The sequence below is a fragment of the Ambystoma mexicanum genome, chromosome 5q, assembly GCF_040938575.1.
Source record: "Ambystoma mexicanum isolate Mex_15411 chromosome 5q, UKY_AmexF1_1, whole genome shotgun sequence".
In the NCBI taxonomy this organism is placed as follows: Eukaryota; Metazoa; Chordata; class Amphibia; order Caudata; family Ambystomatidae; genus Ambystoma; species Ambystoma mexicanum.
Window position 1 is genome coordinate 564710373 of NC_090933.1, and position 16808 is coordinate 564727180.

General features: G+C 48.5%; 1 protein-coding gene across 3 annotated transcripts in view; it reads right to left on the reverse strand.

Moving 5' to 3' along the window:
• The window catches only part of RB1CC1 (RB1 inducible coiled-coil 1), a 1537866-nt gene that overhangs the window by 885976 nt on the left and 635082 nt on the right, over positions 1-16808 (reverse strand). For all 3 annotated transcript variants that reach the window (XM_069621043.1, XM_069621041.1, XM_069621042.1), the window contains exon 13: positions 5300-5426. In XM_069621043.1, coding sequence (XP_069477144.1) covers positions 5300-5426 — 127 coding nt within the window. The remainder of the gene's footprint in view (positions 1-5299; positions 5427-16808) is intronic.

Here is a 16808-nt window from a genome sequence, read left to right on the forward strand (position 1 = left end):
CGTCCAACGACACAATTGCCATTTCGCCCTCGTTCTTGCTCCCCCATTCAACAACCCGTGAAGTCGTCTATGATTATGAGTTATATTCCTATTCGGGACAAAACCCGTCTGGTCGGGGTGTATTAGTTTGCCAATAACTCTCCGCAGTCTGTTTGCCAAGACAGCCGTCAATATCTTGCTGTCTTGATTCAACATCGACAAAGGTCTGTAGGAGCCACAGCTATGCCCATGCTTGATGGGTTTGGGTAGCCGTATTATGATCGCTTCTGTAAGTGACTCTGGCAGCCGTTCCACCTCAAACATTTCATTTAACATTTCTAACATTAGGGGGAGCACTTCAACCCTATGTACTTTATAAAATTCAATTGGGAACCCGTCCGCCCCTGGAGTCTTACTAGTAGGCAGCTGCTTCACCACTTCTTCTAACTCCTCCAAAGTAATCGGTGCATCCAGCTCCTCTCTTTCCTCAGCAATTATCGTAGGCAACCCTATGTCTTCCAGTGTTTCCATTATCTCCCCATAGCTACTTCCCTCCTCATCCCCATATAGTAACCTATAGTAATCTGCAAACTCCTGATGAACTCCCTCTTGGGTGTCCGCCACACTACCATCTTCTCTCGTTATCGTTCTAATCGTGGGTCTGGGGGTTTCACTCTTGTATAACCATGCCAAAAGCCTTCCTGTTTTATCCCCTTCCGCATGCTGTCCCTCTATATATTTATTATAGTTGAGGTTGCACAGTCTTTCCCATTGCTCTGCACATTTCTGCTGGAGTTTAAATATCAGCTCCATGTCTCTCTCTGTGTCACCTCCTCCCCTCAATGCCTTTTCCAGTTCCCTTTCTGCTTCTTGTAGGTCAGCCAAGATCTCACCTTGCAGGCCTTTTGATTTTGCTATGGCACGCCTCGCATTACCACCTTGAAGGCTTCCCATAATGTGCTAGCTGAGTCCATGCTACCCGTATTCGTCTCAAAGTAGTTTATAATCTCCTCCCTTTTATCTTCCCTGAAAAGGGGATCCTTAAGTGCCTCTGCTCGGAGGCGCCATGTCGGAATCCTTGCTCTCGGGGGGGCAATATTGCCATCCGAGAACCAGGGGTGAGTGGTCCGAGAAGACCCTTGCTTTATATTGTGCCCGAGTAATCTCTGCTGTTACCTCCGACATAGCAAAGACATAGTCCAGCCTTGTATGCAACTGCTGCGGGGCAGAGTAGTGCGAGTACTGCCTTTCTTGGGGGTGTCTCGTTCTCCACACATCTGCCAGACCGAAGTCGTCTAGTAGTGTCTGCAACGCTTTAGCCGCTGGGGCGGGTCTATCAATCTTTCTGTCTGATCTATCCACCCTGGGGTTTAATACACAGTTAAAATCCCCACCCCAAATCATCACGCTCCCCATACACATGTTAAGGTTAGTACACAGAGTTCTGAAATATGCTGCCGTATTCTGATTGGGGGCGTATGTATTTACAATGCTTATCTCCCTATTCTCCACCAATCCCCTCAATATGACCATCCTCCCATCCGTTTCCGTCATTTCTCGCAACAGTTGAAACGGGACATGTGGCGCCACCCAGATGAGCACCCCTCTAGCATAAGCAGAATATGTCGAGCCCACCACAACCCCTTTCCATTTCTTCACAACCATCTCCATCTTTTCCCGTGTCAGGTGAGTCTCCTGAAACAGTGCAATGTCTATCTTTTGTCTGCGCAGGTACAACATAACCTTGTTCCTCTTTAGATAGCTGTTAAGTCCTCTGACATTCCATGTAATTATTCTAAGGTCCCCCATGGCCCATTAGAGTTCCCCTTCCCCTCCCATCAGTGCAGTCCAGGTCCCACTTCCATCTCAGTCTATATAGGCTTGTTCCCCAATTCAAACTTCCCTTAACTACAAACACCCCAAACACCCCTTCCCCTCTCCCTCCCGCCTCCCTTCTCCTCCCCAACTTTACCCCCTCCCCCCCAACTGTTGCCCAGCTCCATCCCTGGATCTAAGGCACCCCCGCATCTAGCTCTTTCTGGCAATAGCCTGTACTCGAAGCTCAGCAGGGGGGGTCGCCCTTATGGCTATCCTGCTACTTCTACTGCTGCTCGGGGGGGGAGGCACCTGTGTCCTGCTGCTCCTATTTGCTTCAATTCAATCACGCATCGCTATACAGTTTACTCATGTGTTATTCCAGTCCATCAAGTTTCAGCAAAATGAAGGATACCTTATCCTAGCTTCAACATTACCCATCCGTTCCCGTCTAACAGTGTATTTATCAAGTGTCTACTGGGATACCCAGCTATGTGATACCCCAATATGCATGTAACATCCTAATCACTTTCGTGCTCTTCTTGGGTCCGTTCTGCATCTCGTTCCGGACAGCCCTGTAAATCTAGCCATGTCATGGCTTCCTCTGGGGTGTCAAAAAAGAACATTCTGCTTTTATGCAGTACTTTCAATCTTGCAGGATACAGAAGCATATATTTGATGCCAGCCGTGCGCAGCCTCCTATTTACCGCCACATAGCTATACTGCTGCCTCTGGACCAGCATAGTATAATCAGGATACGCTGTTATAGTAGCCGAGGTGCTTTCAATCGTTCCTCCTTTCCGAAAGTACTCTAAAATCTTCTTGCCGTCTTTATAGTTCAATATTTTGGCAATTATTGTGCGGGGAGGGGCTCCAGGCTTCGGTTTTCTCATGAGGGCTCTATGCGCACGCTCCACTGTGAATCCTTCCGAGAGTTTGTCGGCCCCTATTTCCTGCAGGATCATGTTCTCAACATAATCCGTAGGGTCCTGGCCGCCTTCTCCCTCCAGCAGGCCAACCACACGGAAGTTATTCCGTCTCGCCCTTCCTTCGGCTTCCTTCACACGATTCTCCAGGTTAGCCACTTGCTGCTTTAGTATGTGGACCTCCTTTGCGTTACTAGTGCTGGTGTCCGTGTTAGTTTTGACCGCACTCTCTAGACTGCTTGTCCTGTCCGCCAGCGCCCTGACGTCTTGTCTCAGCAGGTTGACTTCTATCCCCACTGCGTCTATTTTAGCCTCCAGGGAGGTTCGCAGGTCCGCCATTGCTATCCCCCATAAGTCTCTTAGCTCTGTTATAGCCGTTAGTATCTGTTGGTTTTCGGACCCTGGGGAGCTTTTCCGTGGGTGCATTTGCGCCACTGTGCGACAACGCCGCTGGGGACTGCTGTGTCTTGGCAAACGCTTCCATCGTGGGTTGTTTGCTTTTGCCCTTGATTACTCTCCCTGCCATCTTGTAATCTTGGTCAAGTATCCGGGGTTGCTTTGTTCTTGGTGTGGCAATTCTGTTTCGCTGTCCCGTCGTGCCGCTTGTGAGTCACTCCACCTCTGGGCTGTTATCCTTGAAGTACCCCGTATAGATTCACATGCACTGAGCTATATCTTCGTTGTGTCCTCCCACGTTTCCATTTGTCCTTCGTGCTTTTTGTAGATTGCTATTGGTCCCGGTGGGACCACCCGTCTTTGAACTCCTTATACTCTGCGCACCACTGTCTATGTCCGCTGAGGCCGCTCCCGCACCATCCGCCACCCAGCTCGGCCCTGTGCCTAGTGCTCTCCAGTATTCGCTCTCAGTGCACAGTCCCCACACTTGTCTGCTTTCCATTCTCAATGGATCCGGTAAGTTGTTCCATAGCTGTGCTGCCAATACCATATCTAGCTGGCTTGTTCACCGTGCACCCGTTGCTCTGCTATTCGCATCTTTCCCCGCCCCTCCGGCAGCATCTGGGCATGCACCAGGTGCCCCTTATGTCTTGCAGGAGTCTGTTTGCTCTTCCTTTCCCAGAGTGGGCTCAACAAATATGCAAATCTCTTCTCCCGTATTATGGGTTTCCTTTGTTCTCTAAATGGCGGCCGCCATCTTGGAATTTGTTCTGTGTTCAAATGACTTCCCCGGAACCTTGCAATCGTTTAATAACCAAGTCTGGGGTCTTTAATATGTGCCACTTGTCCGCTCAAGCAGCACCTCACTAAGCGTTCTCATCGTCAGCTGGCGCTCTGAGTTCCAAGGGCCGAACGAGCATGCAGGACTTTCACTGCCTGATACAATGTCTCACCGGCCAGTGCATCTCCGACAATGCTGCCCTCGACGCCTCTGCAGCAGATGTGCTGTATGCTTCGTTGGTCCACGATTGAGCACTGCTCCTTCTTGCCTACCGGTCTGTGCTGCGAGCGTTCCGCTGTAGCTTACTTGCCACATATGGTCCCATTGTTCTGTCCGGACAGCGCCATCTTTGTTTACGGGCACGGGGATTGCAGCACTGTACGTCCCAGTTATGTGTCGTGCTAAGCTCCGTTTTCTTAGGGAAATTACTCCAGGAGACGCTTCTCCTCTTCCCACAACAGTGGCTGTCTGGTATTTTGCAATAGTGTGCATTTATGACTTCAAGCATAGAACTTGATTTACAAAGGATTGGTATATCAGTAGAGGTCCCATTCATACAAGACTTTGGAACAGAGGTCTCTAAAACTGAATGTAGGATGGTTCCCCGGTCAGCCTTAACCATCATGCACAGATGATTGGGGTTAAAGGCATCCTGCTGCCCCAAAGTAGTCCTGATCTGTCCGTTTCCCCTCCCACAGAACCAATAGATCTTGGTTGAAGGGGCTTGATACACCCGAGATGCAGAACTATCGTGCTTGTTACACCTTTCCATGTGTCTCCTTATCCTTATCGAGGAGTATAGCTTACCCATAGGAATCAGCGGGTTTGCAAGAGGGGCGCAGTGGAAAGACTTAGATGCACTTGGGATGGACCACAAAGCTCCCACCGTACCGACATCATAGAGTTGATGGTGGTGCCTGGCCCCCCGATCTCCCCAGTACCATCATTGATCCTAACCTATGGGACTTTGCACACAACCTAGGTGAGGGTAACCAGCAGTGGAAACCTTCATTTCTGTACACAGAAACATGCTGCTTCTTAACCACAAATCAAAGATGATGCATAACAAAGCTTAGATGCATGTCTCAAATTACTAATGCCAATTGTTTTCAGAGATGATTGCAAATATGTATTTCTCCACTAAATCCTCAGGGCAAGGGAACTATTGCATAGAGCAGCACATTGGAAACCGTTCATTCTCAGTAGAAGATTACTTAACTTGAACATACAGAAGGACCTGCACTGTTCATTTCTTTTTATTACCTCACATTTCTATTTTGTAAGGTTAGAAAGAAATGTAAAAAACAAAGGAAATATAGTGTTGCTGTAATTGGGAAAAACAAAGAACCCTTGTGAAAGGATTCATGCTGTTGTCCCTTCGCATAAATTGAAATGAACATACCTTTTGTTCACTCAGGAGATCTGTGATGGTCTGTGACATTTCATCCAAACTTTGTGCAGCTTTTACTAAGTTATGTAGCACGCGAACATGCTGGTGTAGAGGTTCAAAGTCACAAAGTATGGGAACCCTTTTTTTGGGAAAGAAATTATAATGAATGATTGATCTAGAAAAGATTGCATTTTAATAAACAGTGTATGCCAAGCCTCAACATTAACAACTACATCTTTCAGTTGGAGTCAATAAACATTGGCAGACTGACAAGGTTCTGTTGCTCTTCTTACTCTGCTGGTTTAAAACATTTTCAGAAGATAAGTCAAACACAACATTCTATTAATTTAGATTCTGGCTCAGCCACCCATATATTAAGCTCCAGTCTCCTCTGTTGGGCTTCCCTGGATGCAGGCATATCATTGCACTTTGTCTCCCTTTGCTGATTTCCTGCCACTGTATTAAATTAGTTACCGAGCTATCTAAAGCATGCTATTGCTAGCTTGGCTGTTTGCTACAGATCAAGACTGATATACGATAACACCTTCGACATCCCTTGCAGCCAGTAGATTTATAAATTTCTTTACATATCAATTTTATACGAACCAAACTGAGTACGAGCAGTTTTAAGAATGAGGGAAAAATCAGCTTCCGACATTGATGGTGTCATTCCACCATTATTAAGGAAAAAATTAAAGAGATAAACAAGAGGTTCAAAGTCACTTTCCAGACCTATCATACTATCCAAGAGTAGCTCTTCTTTTGAGTATAAATGTTGTGATGTGTGGGACCCTTTGTGGGCCACTTAACATAATTTTAGCATTATATGGCCTGACAAAATATTCTAAATGGGTACAACTGTCCCCTCCAAAGGAATTCCTCCAATTCGTGCATTTAATTTAATTTTAATGTATGGCATGGCCTATCTTCTAATTTATTCGTTCAGGGACTTCAAGATGGCGGCCAGAGGAAGCAGACGTATGTAAGCATCTCTCCCGCCGGGTAGCAACAGCATGCAGAAACAATAAAGCTCAGGAGCAGTGTTTAGCCCCCACAGGATCTAATTCACTGGGAGAGCAACGCAAGCCGAACAGCGGGAGGAGACATGGGCGGAAACGGAGGGCTACACTCCACTGCGGAAAGCGGGACCCTGTGTATCAAGAACGGGTGTGGAGAAAAGGCCCGACCAGCACTAAATCACTGAAGACAGCAGAACGAAACGAGAGAGAGGAGAGTCTGACACCGGCAGGGAGAAGCAGCAGCTGGCACATGAGCACGGAAAGAGGACCTCTTGAACTGAGACCGTATGAGGGGGGCGGGCCCGACATTATAGCAGCATAGCAACATCGAGGCCAGTACAGATTGGGAGCGAGGAGAGACTGAAGGGATGGCTGCAGTATCCGGAGCAATGGACCACAAACAAAATAGTGAGAGGAGTGACCCCCATGCCCAGGCCTCCATCAGTGTGGCTTCATCCCCGGTCAAGAGCAGCAAAAGACCTGGAAGCATGATAGGAGGAGCAAAATATGCTGCAAAAAGGCTGAAAAGAGGCTGAAAAGAGGCTGAAAAGAACAGAGGAGCAGCCACCCCCCTCGAGACCCAGGAGCAGTTTGCGGCAGTGGAGGGACGAACAAGGAGGAGCAGGACAACAGGCCAGCAGCCGACAATGGGGAAAAATAAAGTACAGCTCCCATTCAAACCCCCCAAACCCCTGCAGCCCTGGTGTATGAATATTGAATCCCACTATGAGACTTAGGTGGCTCCCCCTCACCCCCCCTTACCCACCAGTGGCCAAAGAACAGAGATAATCTTAATCCAAGACACCCCATGAATGGGAGAAGTAGCGGGCAGCTACAACCAAGCAGGTGGCAGTCACAGCAAAGCAGCAAGATCGTGAGCACGAGGGGAGACAAATAAAGCCCCGAGACGGAAACCAGAACAACGCCACAATAGGAGCCAAACCTATACAAATCCCACATGGAAGGTTAATATCACTGGGGAGGAGGGGAGGCACAAAGAGGGATAGCTGGCAAGAACACTGGACTACCACCACAGTGAACAGGAGTTCCACATGACGTCTGGGCAATAAGGAGACAAGTAACATTGGCACAATACAGAGTCAAAAGCACAGAGTTTTTGATATCCTCCCACAAACTAAGACAAGCCAAAACCCTACCAGAAGGGAAGACACTACAGAATACAGGGCTCCTTCCCCCGGTATAAAAAAGGACAATAGACACTCTAGCAGTCACATAAACAGACAATACAAGAACGGCCCAGACAACCGCTCACACGCAAAGGGGCAAGCAGTATAGCGCAGAGGGGAGCAGGCCCCCATACACTCAAGGGGCAAGAGGAGGCAAGACACAAGGTAAGGAAGTTAAGGAGTGACCACAAAATCAATGCCCCCACCCTTGGAGCAGCACCTACAGCGGATAATAGGAGAAAGTCTCCAATAGAAAGAAAAGTGAATCCCCCCTATAGGGCAAGGCCAGAGCAACATCACAACCTCAGGACACCAGGAGAAGAACAAGTTACTTACCGACTGGTAACGTTCTTTCAATTGGATGTTCCTCCAACATATTCCACATCTTTGACGTATTCCACATCTTTGACATATAATGTCCACAGCTGTGTATCTCGGAAACCTTTGCGGCAGAGGGCGTCCTGCGTCGATGACACTGAGTCGATGTCCCTCGCAAGGCCTCAGTCGAGGGCGACGTCACCGGATGTTATAAATAGAATGCACAGTGCCCGTAGCCTCAGTTTATGTTTTTTCCTCCATAACGTGTGACATGCACATATTCAATGCCTGCTTGACTGCACATAGCCTTGTCGAAACGTAACTTAAACTGCAATCGCATAGGAAATGCTTCAGAGAGGCAGGCTGAGAGGGCGATGTGGAATACGTTGGAGGAACATCCAATTGAAAGAACGTTACCAGTTGGTAAATAACTTGTTCTTCAAATGGATTGTGTCATCCAACGTATTCCACATCTTTGACAGAGTACCAAAACAGTACTAGAAAATGGAGGAGAGAAAAGACTTGAGTACCCAATCAGATGGCGGAATAAAGAACCGCCTTACCAAAGGCCATACCTTGACCATGGATCGTATCCAGGAAATAATGTTTAACAAAGGTATGGATGGAAGCCCATGTGGCTGCATCACAAATATTCCTAATAGGAACTCCCCGTTGCAGAGCTGTGGTAGTAGCCACAACCCTAGTGGAATGAGCTTGCAACCCTTCATGAGGGTCCTTACTCGCCAATCGGTAACATTCAGTAATTGTGAGGATAATCCACCTGGACAAGGTCTGTTTGGTAACAACCCGGCCCAATCGGTGTCCAGCATATCCCACAAAGAGTTGAGCGTCCACTCTGACCCTGGACATCATAGAAATATAACAGCTCAGAGCTCTCCTAGGGTCCAAGCTATGGAGCCGCTCCTCGTCCTTACCAGGATGAGGAGGAGGATAGAAAGACAGATAACCACTTTCTGGCTTAAATGAAATTCAGACACTACCTTAGGTAGAAAGGAAAGAAGTACCCTCAGTACAATCCTATCCTTGTGGAACACAGTAAAGGGTGGCTTAGATGAAAGTGCCTGAAATTCACTCACTCTGCGAGCGGAAGTAACCGCAACCAAGAACACAGTCTTGAAAGACAATCTCAAAGGACAAGAGTTCAAACAAACAGAGCAACCATCAGGAATTTCAAAACCAAATTCAGATCCCAAACTGGCACCTGGAAAGGGGACGGTGGGAACACAGTGAGCCCTTTAAGAAATTGGGAAATCAAAGGAATCTCAAAGTAAGAACATTCTTCAGACGAGCGGCCGCCGGGTAACCTTTAATGGTACCCACTTGAAGGCCTCTGTGGGCCAAAGAAAGTAAGAAAGACAAAACCACAGGAATGGAACACTGAAAAGGATCAACATTTTGTCCTCTGCACCAGTCGCAAAACTTACGCCAACGGTACAGGGATTCTGTTGCTGGCCTCCAGGCCGAAAGCAACAAATCCATCACATCATCCGGGAGGTCCCAATCCTTATACCTCAATCTTTCAATCTTTCATATACCAACCGTGAAGGTTGAGAGTCCTGACCTCTGGATGGAGAACCTGATTCCGCCCCCCCCCCCCTCGCCAGAGCAGATCCTCTCAGTAGGGAAGACGGCGTGGAGGGCAGATGGACATTTCTAGAAGGTCCGGGTACCACGCTCTCCTGTCCCAATCCAGAGCAATGAGGATCATGTAGGATCCAAACCTCCGTAACCTCCTTTACACTTGAGGAATGACAGGGACTGGAGGAAAAGCATACAGCAGTGGGAATGGCCAATCCACTACAAATGCGTCTCCTAAGGCTCCTCTCTGCGGAAATTCCCTTGAGCAGAATCTCTTGCACTTCCGGTTGGAGTGTCTGCCGCTACATTTTCCTCTCCGGCCAGATGAACTGCTGAGAGCGAAATTCCTTGCTGGATTACACAGAACCAGAGCTGCATTGACTCTCTGCACAACCGAGTGACCCTACCCCCCCCTTTTTTGTTGAGGTAATGCATGGCCACTGTGTTGTCCGTCATGATCAGGACACTCTTCCCCCCGCACAGACGGCAGAAAAGCCTTCAGGGCCAGCCTGATGACCCTTAGCTCTAACAGGTTGATGTAGAGTCTGGACTCCGACAGAGACCAACGACTGCTGCCGGTCAAGTCTTCCGCATGAGCTCCCCATCCTGTGAGGGGAGCATCCGTCACTACAGTCACAGTTGCCAAAACGGTTCCCCCTTCAACAGGTTCCCCTCGTTGGCCCACCACAGAAGATCCTGGGAGACCGAGATTGGAATCTGAACAGGATCCAGCATCTTGCCTGAGAACTGCAACCACTGAATCTTGAGGACCCACTGAGGGGATTCTATCCTCAGCCAGGCCTCTGGCACCAGAAAAATGAAGGATGCCATGAGGCCGAGCAACCTTAAGAATTAGAAAGCCGGGAGACTCTGGGCATGTTGAAACTTGTCCACCATCTGCACAATGTGATGAGCCCTTACCTTAGGATGTGAGCACTTCCCCAAGGATGTGTCCAACACAGCCCGATGTACTGGAGCTGCTGGGAAGGTGTCAGATGCGACTTCTTGAAATTGAGAGAGAAGCCCATCTTGTGGAGGGAGCGGCAGGTGAGACCAAGGTGATCCAATGCCTGCTCGGGAGAATGTGCACGGATCAGACAGTCGTCCAGGTAGGGGTAGACGTGAATCCCTCCTCGCCTGAGATATGCTGCCACCACCACCATGAGCTTGGTGAAGACCCTTGGGGCGGAGGTCAATCCAAGTGGCAGGACCCGAAACTGAAAGTGCGAGTCGCCAGTCACAGACCTCAGATACTTTCTGTGCTTGGGATGAATCGGCACATGAAAGTAAGCATCCTGTAGGTCCAAAGCCACCTACCAATCCTGAAGTTGAAGGTCCTGGAGGAATTGAGAAAGAGTGACCATCTTGAACTTGTCCTTCCTGAGAAGTTTGTTCAACCAATTCAATGGGTCTCAATACCCTTTTTTTGGAATAGAAAAATATGGGGAATACCATCCCTTGTTCCTCTCCGATACAGGCACCAATTATATAGCGCCTTTCTCTAGCAGGGTCAATATTTCCTGCAGAAGGAGCGGATCTGGAAGCTTCAAAGAGAGATTACCTGATTGATTGTTGTGAGGCCGCTCTAGGAAGGGAGGCAGTAGCCGTGGGCTATTGTATCCAGAACCCACGCATCCGAAGCAATAGCTCGCCATTCTTCGAGATGCTGAGACAGTCTGTTCCCAACTGGCAAACCCTGGGACATGGACTCATGACTGTTTGGAGCGGCTGCGGCAGCGCCTGAAGGCAAAGAAGCAGCTGCCTAAGTGGATTCGGCACCTCGATTTCCCCGACCGTCACGGGTACTTTTACGCTGACCCCTTAAACTGGCAGCTCCTCTCTTTCTACCAAAAGAGGAGTAGTAAAGAAAAGAACCTCCCCTCCACTGCTGTCCCCTAGGACGAAAAGGCGGTGGTTAACGCACAGCTGCGCTTAAAGATTTCACTGCAGCTTTGGATGTCTGCAACCCCTCAAGGCTCTCATCAGCCTTGCTGCCAAACAAAGGGCATGTTCAAAAGACGGGCTTGCACATCTGGGGCAAAACCCGATTTCCGCAACCATGCAAATATGCGAATAACAGTGCTCGCAGCCATGGACCGGCTAACACTGTCGGCCGTGTCCAAACCTGACTGAAGGGACTCACACATGGCATCCTTACCATCTTGCATAAGAGCAAGGAACCCTTCCCTTTATTCCCCCTCGGGACGGCTTATAGTGACTATTTCGAATTAAATAAATTTCGAATGCCAAAATGTGGAAAAAATAATACCTAAAAAAAAAAAAAAATTTGAATGTCTTTTTTTTTTAAATGGGGGGGGGGGGGTTCCTCCCCAAGCCCCCCTTTCTTTTAACCCTTTTTTTATTCACGAAACAAAAAAAAACATGTACATTAAAAAATAAGACATTCAAATTATTTTTATTTTTAATTTTTTAAATTTTAGGTATAATTTTTTCAACATTTTTGTAATTCGATATTATTATTTCGACATATTAACTGGATATCCCTCGGGAATATGCTCAGTCGCAAGAGAAACAATTCCACAGAGTGTGTGAAAATCTTGCAAAGCCACAAGTGGAGCTGGGAGATTTCAGCGCCATACTCCCTGCAGAAAACACCTTGCATGCCCAACCATCGAAGCGTTTGTCGTCCCTATCGGGAGGGATGGTAGGGTACGCCACCTGCCTCGAGGTGGCCATAGCTGCCTGAACCACCAAACTCTCCGGAGTGGGGCGAGATGAAAGGTAGCTGGGGTTGTTACAGGAAGGGCGGAATTTTTTAGTTAACGATATGTTAACTGCCAGAAGAGATTCCGGGGTCTGCCAAGCAGCCGCCACCTTTTTCTGCAAGGTCAAATGAAAAGGTAACACCGGGTCAGAGGACGGACCTTGATCTAAAATATCAGTCAAGTCATCCCGAACAAAAGCTTCAGGACTAACCAAGATATTCTGTAACCCTAGACATCAGTCTCCTGTAGGACGACTCATCATGAGCCCCAGGCTCAGGCCTGCCAAATTCCACCTCAGGAGAAGTGTCTAGGCCACTAGCATCATGAACAGGTTGCCTTAACTCTTCCAATTGACTATCCCCTGAAAAGACAGGAGCCACATCAGGCTGAACAGGGTCAAAATCTAAATCTGACCTCTCCTTCTCCCCTTAGATGTCATCCAGAGGGAGGTAAAAGTCCTGTCTAGGGACAGCCGAGGGTCTGGAGTCCTTAAGAGGCCTTACAGACTTAGAAGTAGCCTTCCTTGGAGGATCCACTGTACCAGGGACCTCTGATGGCAAATCCCGGCCAAAAGGCCCCGAAGGCGCCAATGGCTTCGGCGTCGAGAGCACTGATGGCTTCGGCATCAAGAGCGCCAACGGCTTAGGTGTCGATGTCGACAACGGTGCAGACGGCGCCGATGACTGGTACAAAAGCAAAGCTTCGACATCCGTATCCAATGGACAGGGCGCCGACTGAGTCGACACCAACCTCGAGCCCTTAGCAGGTTTCTGCAGTCTCGCTGGGGACGAGGACCGAGACCTGGAAGCACATCTCTTGCGACCATCCTGAGCCTTGTCCGAAAGGAACCTTGAATGATCCCAATGAGGAGTGCGCCGAGGACACGGGCCCGAAGGCGCATGAGCCACGGATCGAGACCGTTCCTTGCCGGCTTCATCAGAAGGCACGGACGGAACTGTGCTCTGCGATTGGAAAATCACCAACATCTGCTCCCTGAATGCAGCCCATTCCTCCGGAGTCGAGGACTTTGTTGGACAAGCCACTTTCCTCGTTGCTCCATCCTCCGAGTACGATGGGCAAGGTGACCGTTGACGGCGCTTCCTAGAATGCCGAGACGAGGAGGACGAATGGCAGGAACCACTCCAGGACTGAGACCCCCGGGACTCCTTCCGATGTGGAGAGTCGCCCCACGAATCGTCGGTGGACATACCCTTGGACATAGATTTACGGGACTTGCTGGGTTTAGAACCCCCACCTACCTGAAGTTTTCCCTTACGCTCCTGCAAGGCCTTAGCAGTCAGCGACTGGCATTTGGAACAGTCGTCAATGTCGTGACTCTCGCCCAAGCACCACAAACAAATGCGATGCAGGTCGGTAATGGACATCTTAGACTTGCAGTCCTGGAAAGTCTTGAAGCCAGACCGCGGAGTCAGAGGTGACGTAGAAGATGACATTCATGAGGAATACACGAGGTGTGCCAAGTCTCCGAAGCAAACACATTTGCAGAAAAATCGGAACTGAGGCTACGGGTGCTGTGTGTCCTATTTATAACATCCAGTGATGTCGCTCTCGACGGAGGCCTTCGAGGGACATCGAGGGTCACCCTCGAATCGTCGGTGGACATACACTTGGACTTAGATTTACGGGGTTAAGAATCCCTACCTACCCAAAGCTTTCCCTTAGGCTCGCGCAAGGCCTTAGCAGTCAGCAACTGGCATTTGGAACAGTCATCGGTGTCGTGACTCTTGCCCAGGCACCACAAACAAATGCGATGCGGGTCGGTAATCGACATCTTAGACTTGCAGTCCCGGCAAGTCTTGAAGCCAGACTGCGGAGTCGGAGGGGTCGAAGAAGAAGAAGACATTCAACTGTAAGATAAGGAATACTTCAAAGATGTGGAATACGTTGGAGGACACAATCCATTCGAAACACACACCCGACGGACCCCATGTCCAAATCAAAGGGAAAAGGGAATCAATCGACAACGCTTAACCAGGCATCTAAGCGGACCCCAGCCTAATTCAACTGTGGAGCACTGACACACCTACCCAAACGAAGGGCAAAGGACAGGGAGAGATGCATTCAAACGCAGGCCAGACATCAGCACTCCCAGTGGCGGCAACAAAGGAGGACATGCAAATGTGGTTCAAAGAACTGCAGGAACAATTTATGACCACAGTTAACAGTCAATTTGAAACACTGAAAGATGAGATAAAACAGGCAGGGCAAGAAGTAAGAGTAGACTTGTCAAAACTAGAAGAACAAACAAACGCTGGAGAAAATTTTGCAGAATCTGGAGGAAGAAGCACAGCAATCAGGGGAGACACAAGAACATCTGGTCTGCCTCACGCATAACTTGGAACTACAGTACGAGGACCTTAAAAACCGGTCCCCCTGATCTAACATCTGTATCAAGAATATGGTGAAAACCATAGAAGAAAAAGATCTCAAAGAGGCGGTGCAGCAAGTCTTCAAGGATATACTGTCCAACAGTGAAGAAGAGGTCCGGATCGATAGAATCCACCACGGAGGCTCACGAAAGACAGGTGAACCAGGCGCACACCCCACAGATGTCCTGGTGGCACTCACTACATACCCCCAAAAGGAACAAATCTTAAGTAAAGAAAGAATGATGGGCAGATCCGAATGAACAGGGTGGAAATAAAGCTTTACCAAGACTTAGCACAGTCGATGCTACAAAAACGGCATGAGATGGGCCTGGTGTTAAAAGAATTGGTGGCAAAACAAATCTGATATAAATGGACCTTTCTTCTAGACTGCTGTTCGCATGTGACAGCAGACAACAGAGTGAACACCTGTGACGAAGGCCTACTTATTCTGAACCCACGAGAAGTGGAAAGGGAGGAGGGAAAGTGAACAAACAGAACAAGGAGACTGTGGGAATGGAAAACAATCCATCACAGAAAGAAATGCAATGGTAACACAAAGTGACGATCGCAGAAAGCCAGGCGGCACCTTCCTCTACCAAGGAAGCAGATTTCCGGAGGGAACTAATAACAGTACATAACCCTGGAAGGGGCAACAGGTAACACGCTCCACAGTCAGGTTGCGGCCCAGGAAGGGACTAATCCTGGAGTTCACCACCTGGAGTCCAAGTGGGGTTTAGGAATCCCTGAGTTCTTTGAGGGTCGGGTGCGAGGGGCAGCACGCTCTAGCAGTCTTAGGAACCCGGACTCTCCTCAGGGTTGTTATGGGATTGGGGTTGGTTCAACAAGTTGGGGAGGGCAGAATGGGGGGCAGAAGTGACCCTTTTTACACGGGGTACCACACAAGCATTTCACGCACATGACACTCTAGCGCATACTGCAGGGAAATAGATATTTGCTACTGTGACCCTAGAAGACCACCCAATAACATTGGCATCAATATACGCCCCGAACATGGGCCAAGATGGATTCATGAGGGATACTTTAGAAAAAATTTAAAGATTTGCAACGGGGGAAATGGTAATGGGAGGTCAATTTAAATCTGGCCTACCAACCCAAATTAGACAGAAGTGGGATCAGAACACAGGGACAAGGGGCTCCATCAAAGAACCTGCGCTGTAAAGTGGATACGCTAGCATTATGCGATGTATGGCGGGAGAGAATGGGCCAACAAAATGGGTACACACACTTCTCACACGTTCACCAGACAATGTCCAGGATAGACTACATCTGGGTGTCCAGTGGCCTTATAGAGAAAATTCAAGGGATGGGCCCTATATTGATATCAGATCATGGCCCATTCTGAGTGGATCTCTCCCCGGCGGGTAAGAAGGCGGGGCTGTTGCAGTGGGAACTCCCAGCAGATATGTTACATGACCCCGTAATGGAGAATATGGTTAAAGAGAAAATCTTAGAATACCTTACCCTTAACGACTCAGCACACACATCACAAGAAACAGTCTGAGAAGCTTTTAAGGTGGTCATGAGGGGCCAGCTGATTGCCCTCAAAGCGACTAGAGAGAAACAGAGGTATCAATGGGGAAAAGAGCTAGAGGAGAAACTTCGAGACATGCAGACAGATCAAACGGAACCCCAGAAACAACCTAAAAAGGGCACTGAAACATGTCCAGGGCCAACTGGAAACAGAAACACGAAACGGGCGGAGAAAAACCTCTTATACCTTAAACATTGGTACTATGCAAAGGCAAACAAAGCCGATGCATTCTTAGCTAGACAACTGAGAGCCAAACAACAATCCCAAATGATTAAAAAAAAAATCAAAGACAAACAGGGCATGCTACAATCCCAAACAGAAGATATGGGGGAACACATTGGACAGCACCTCAGGGCAATAGCAAGACTCCTATCTGAACACAATAACAATACCCCAGATCACTGAACTTGAAAGACAGCAGTGAGAAGAATATATAACAATAGAGAAGGTGAAGAAGGCCCTACTAGAACTGCCCTTGAACAAAGCCCGAGGCCCGGATGGCTTTACAGCAGTCAACGAACGAGGCCAAGGTCCTGGAGTTTCAGAAGTTAGGAAAAGATCCAACCTTACGGGGCCTATATCGCCCGATAACACTAATCAACAGACGCTAAAGTGCATATGAAGGTTCTGGCAAATAGACTTGCACTCCTGCTCCCCAAAACAATAGGCCAAGACCAATTGGGCTTTATCACAGAAAGGCAGACACACGACAACACTAGAAGAATAATAC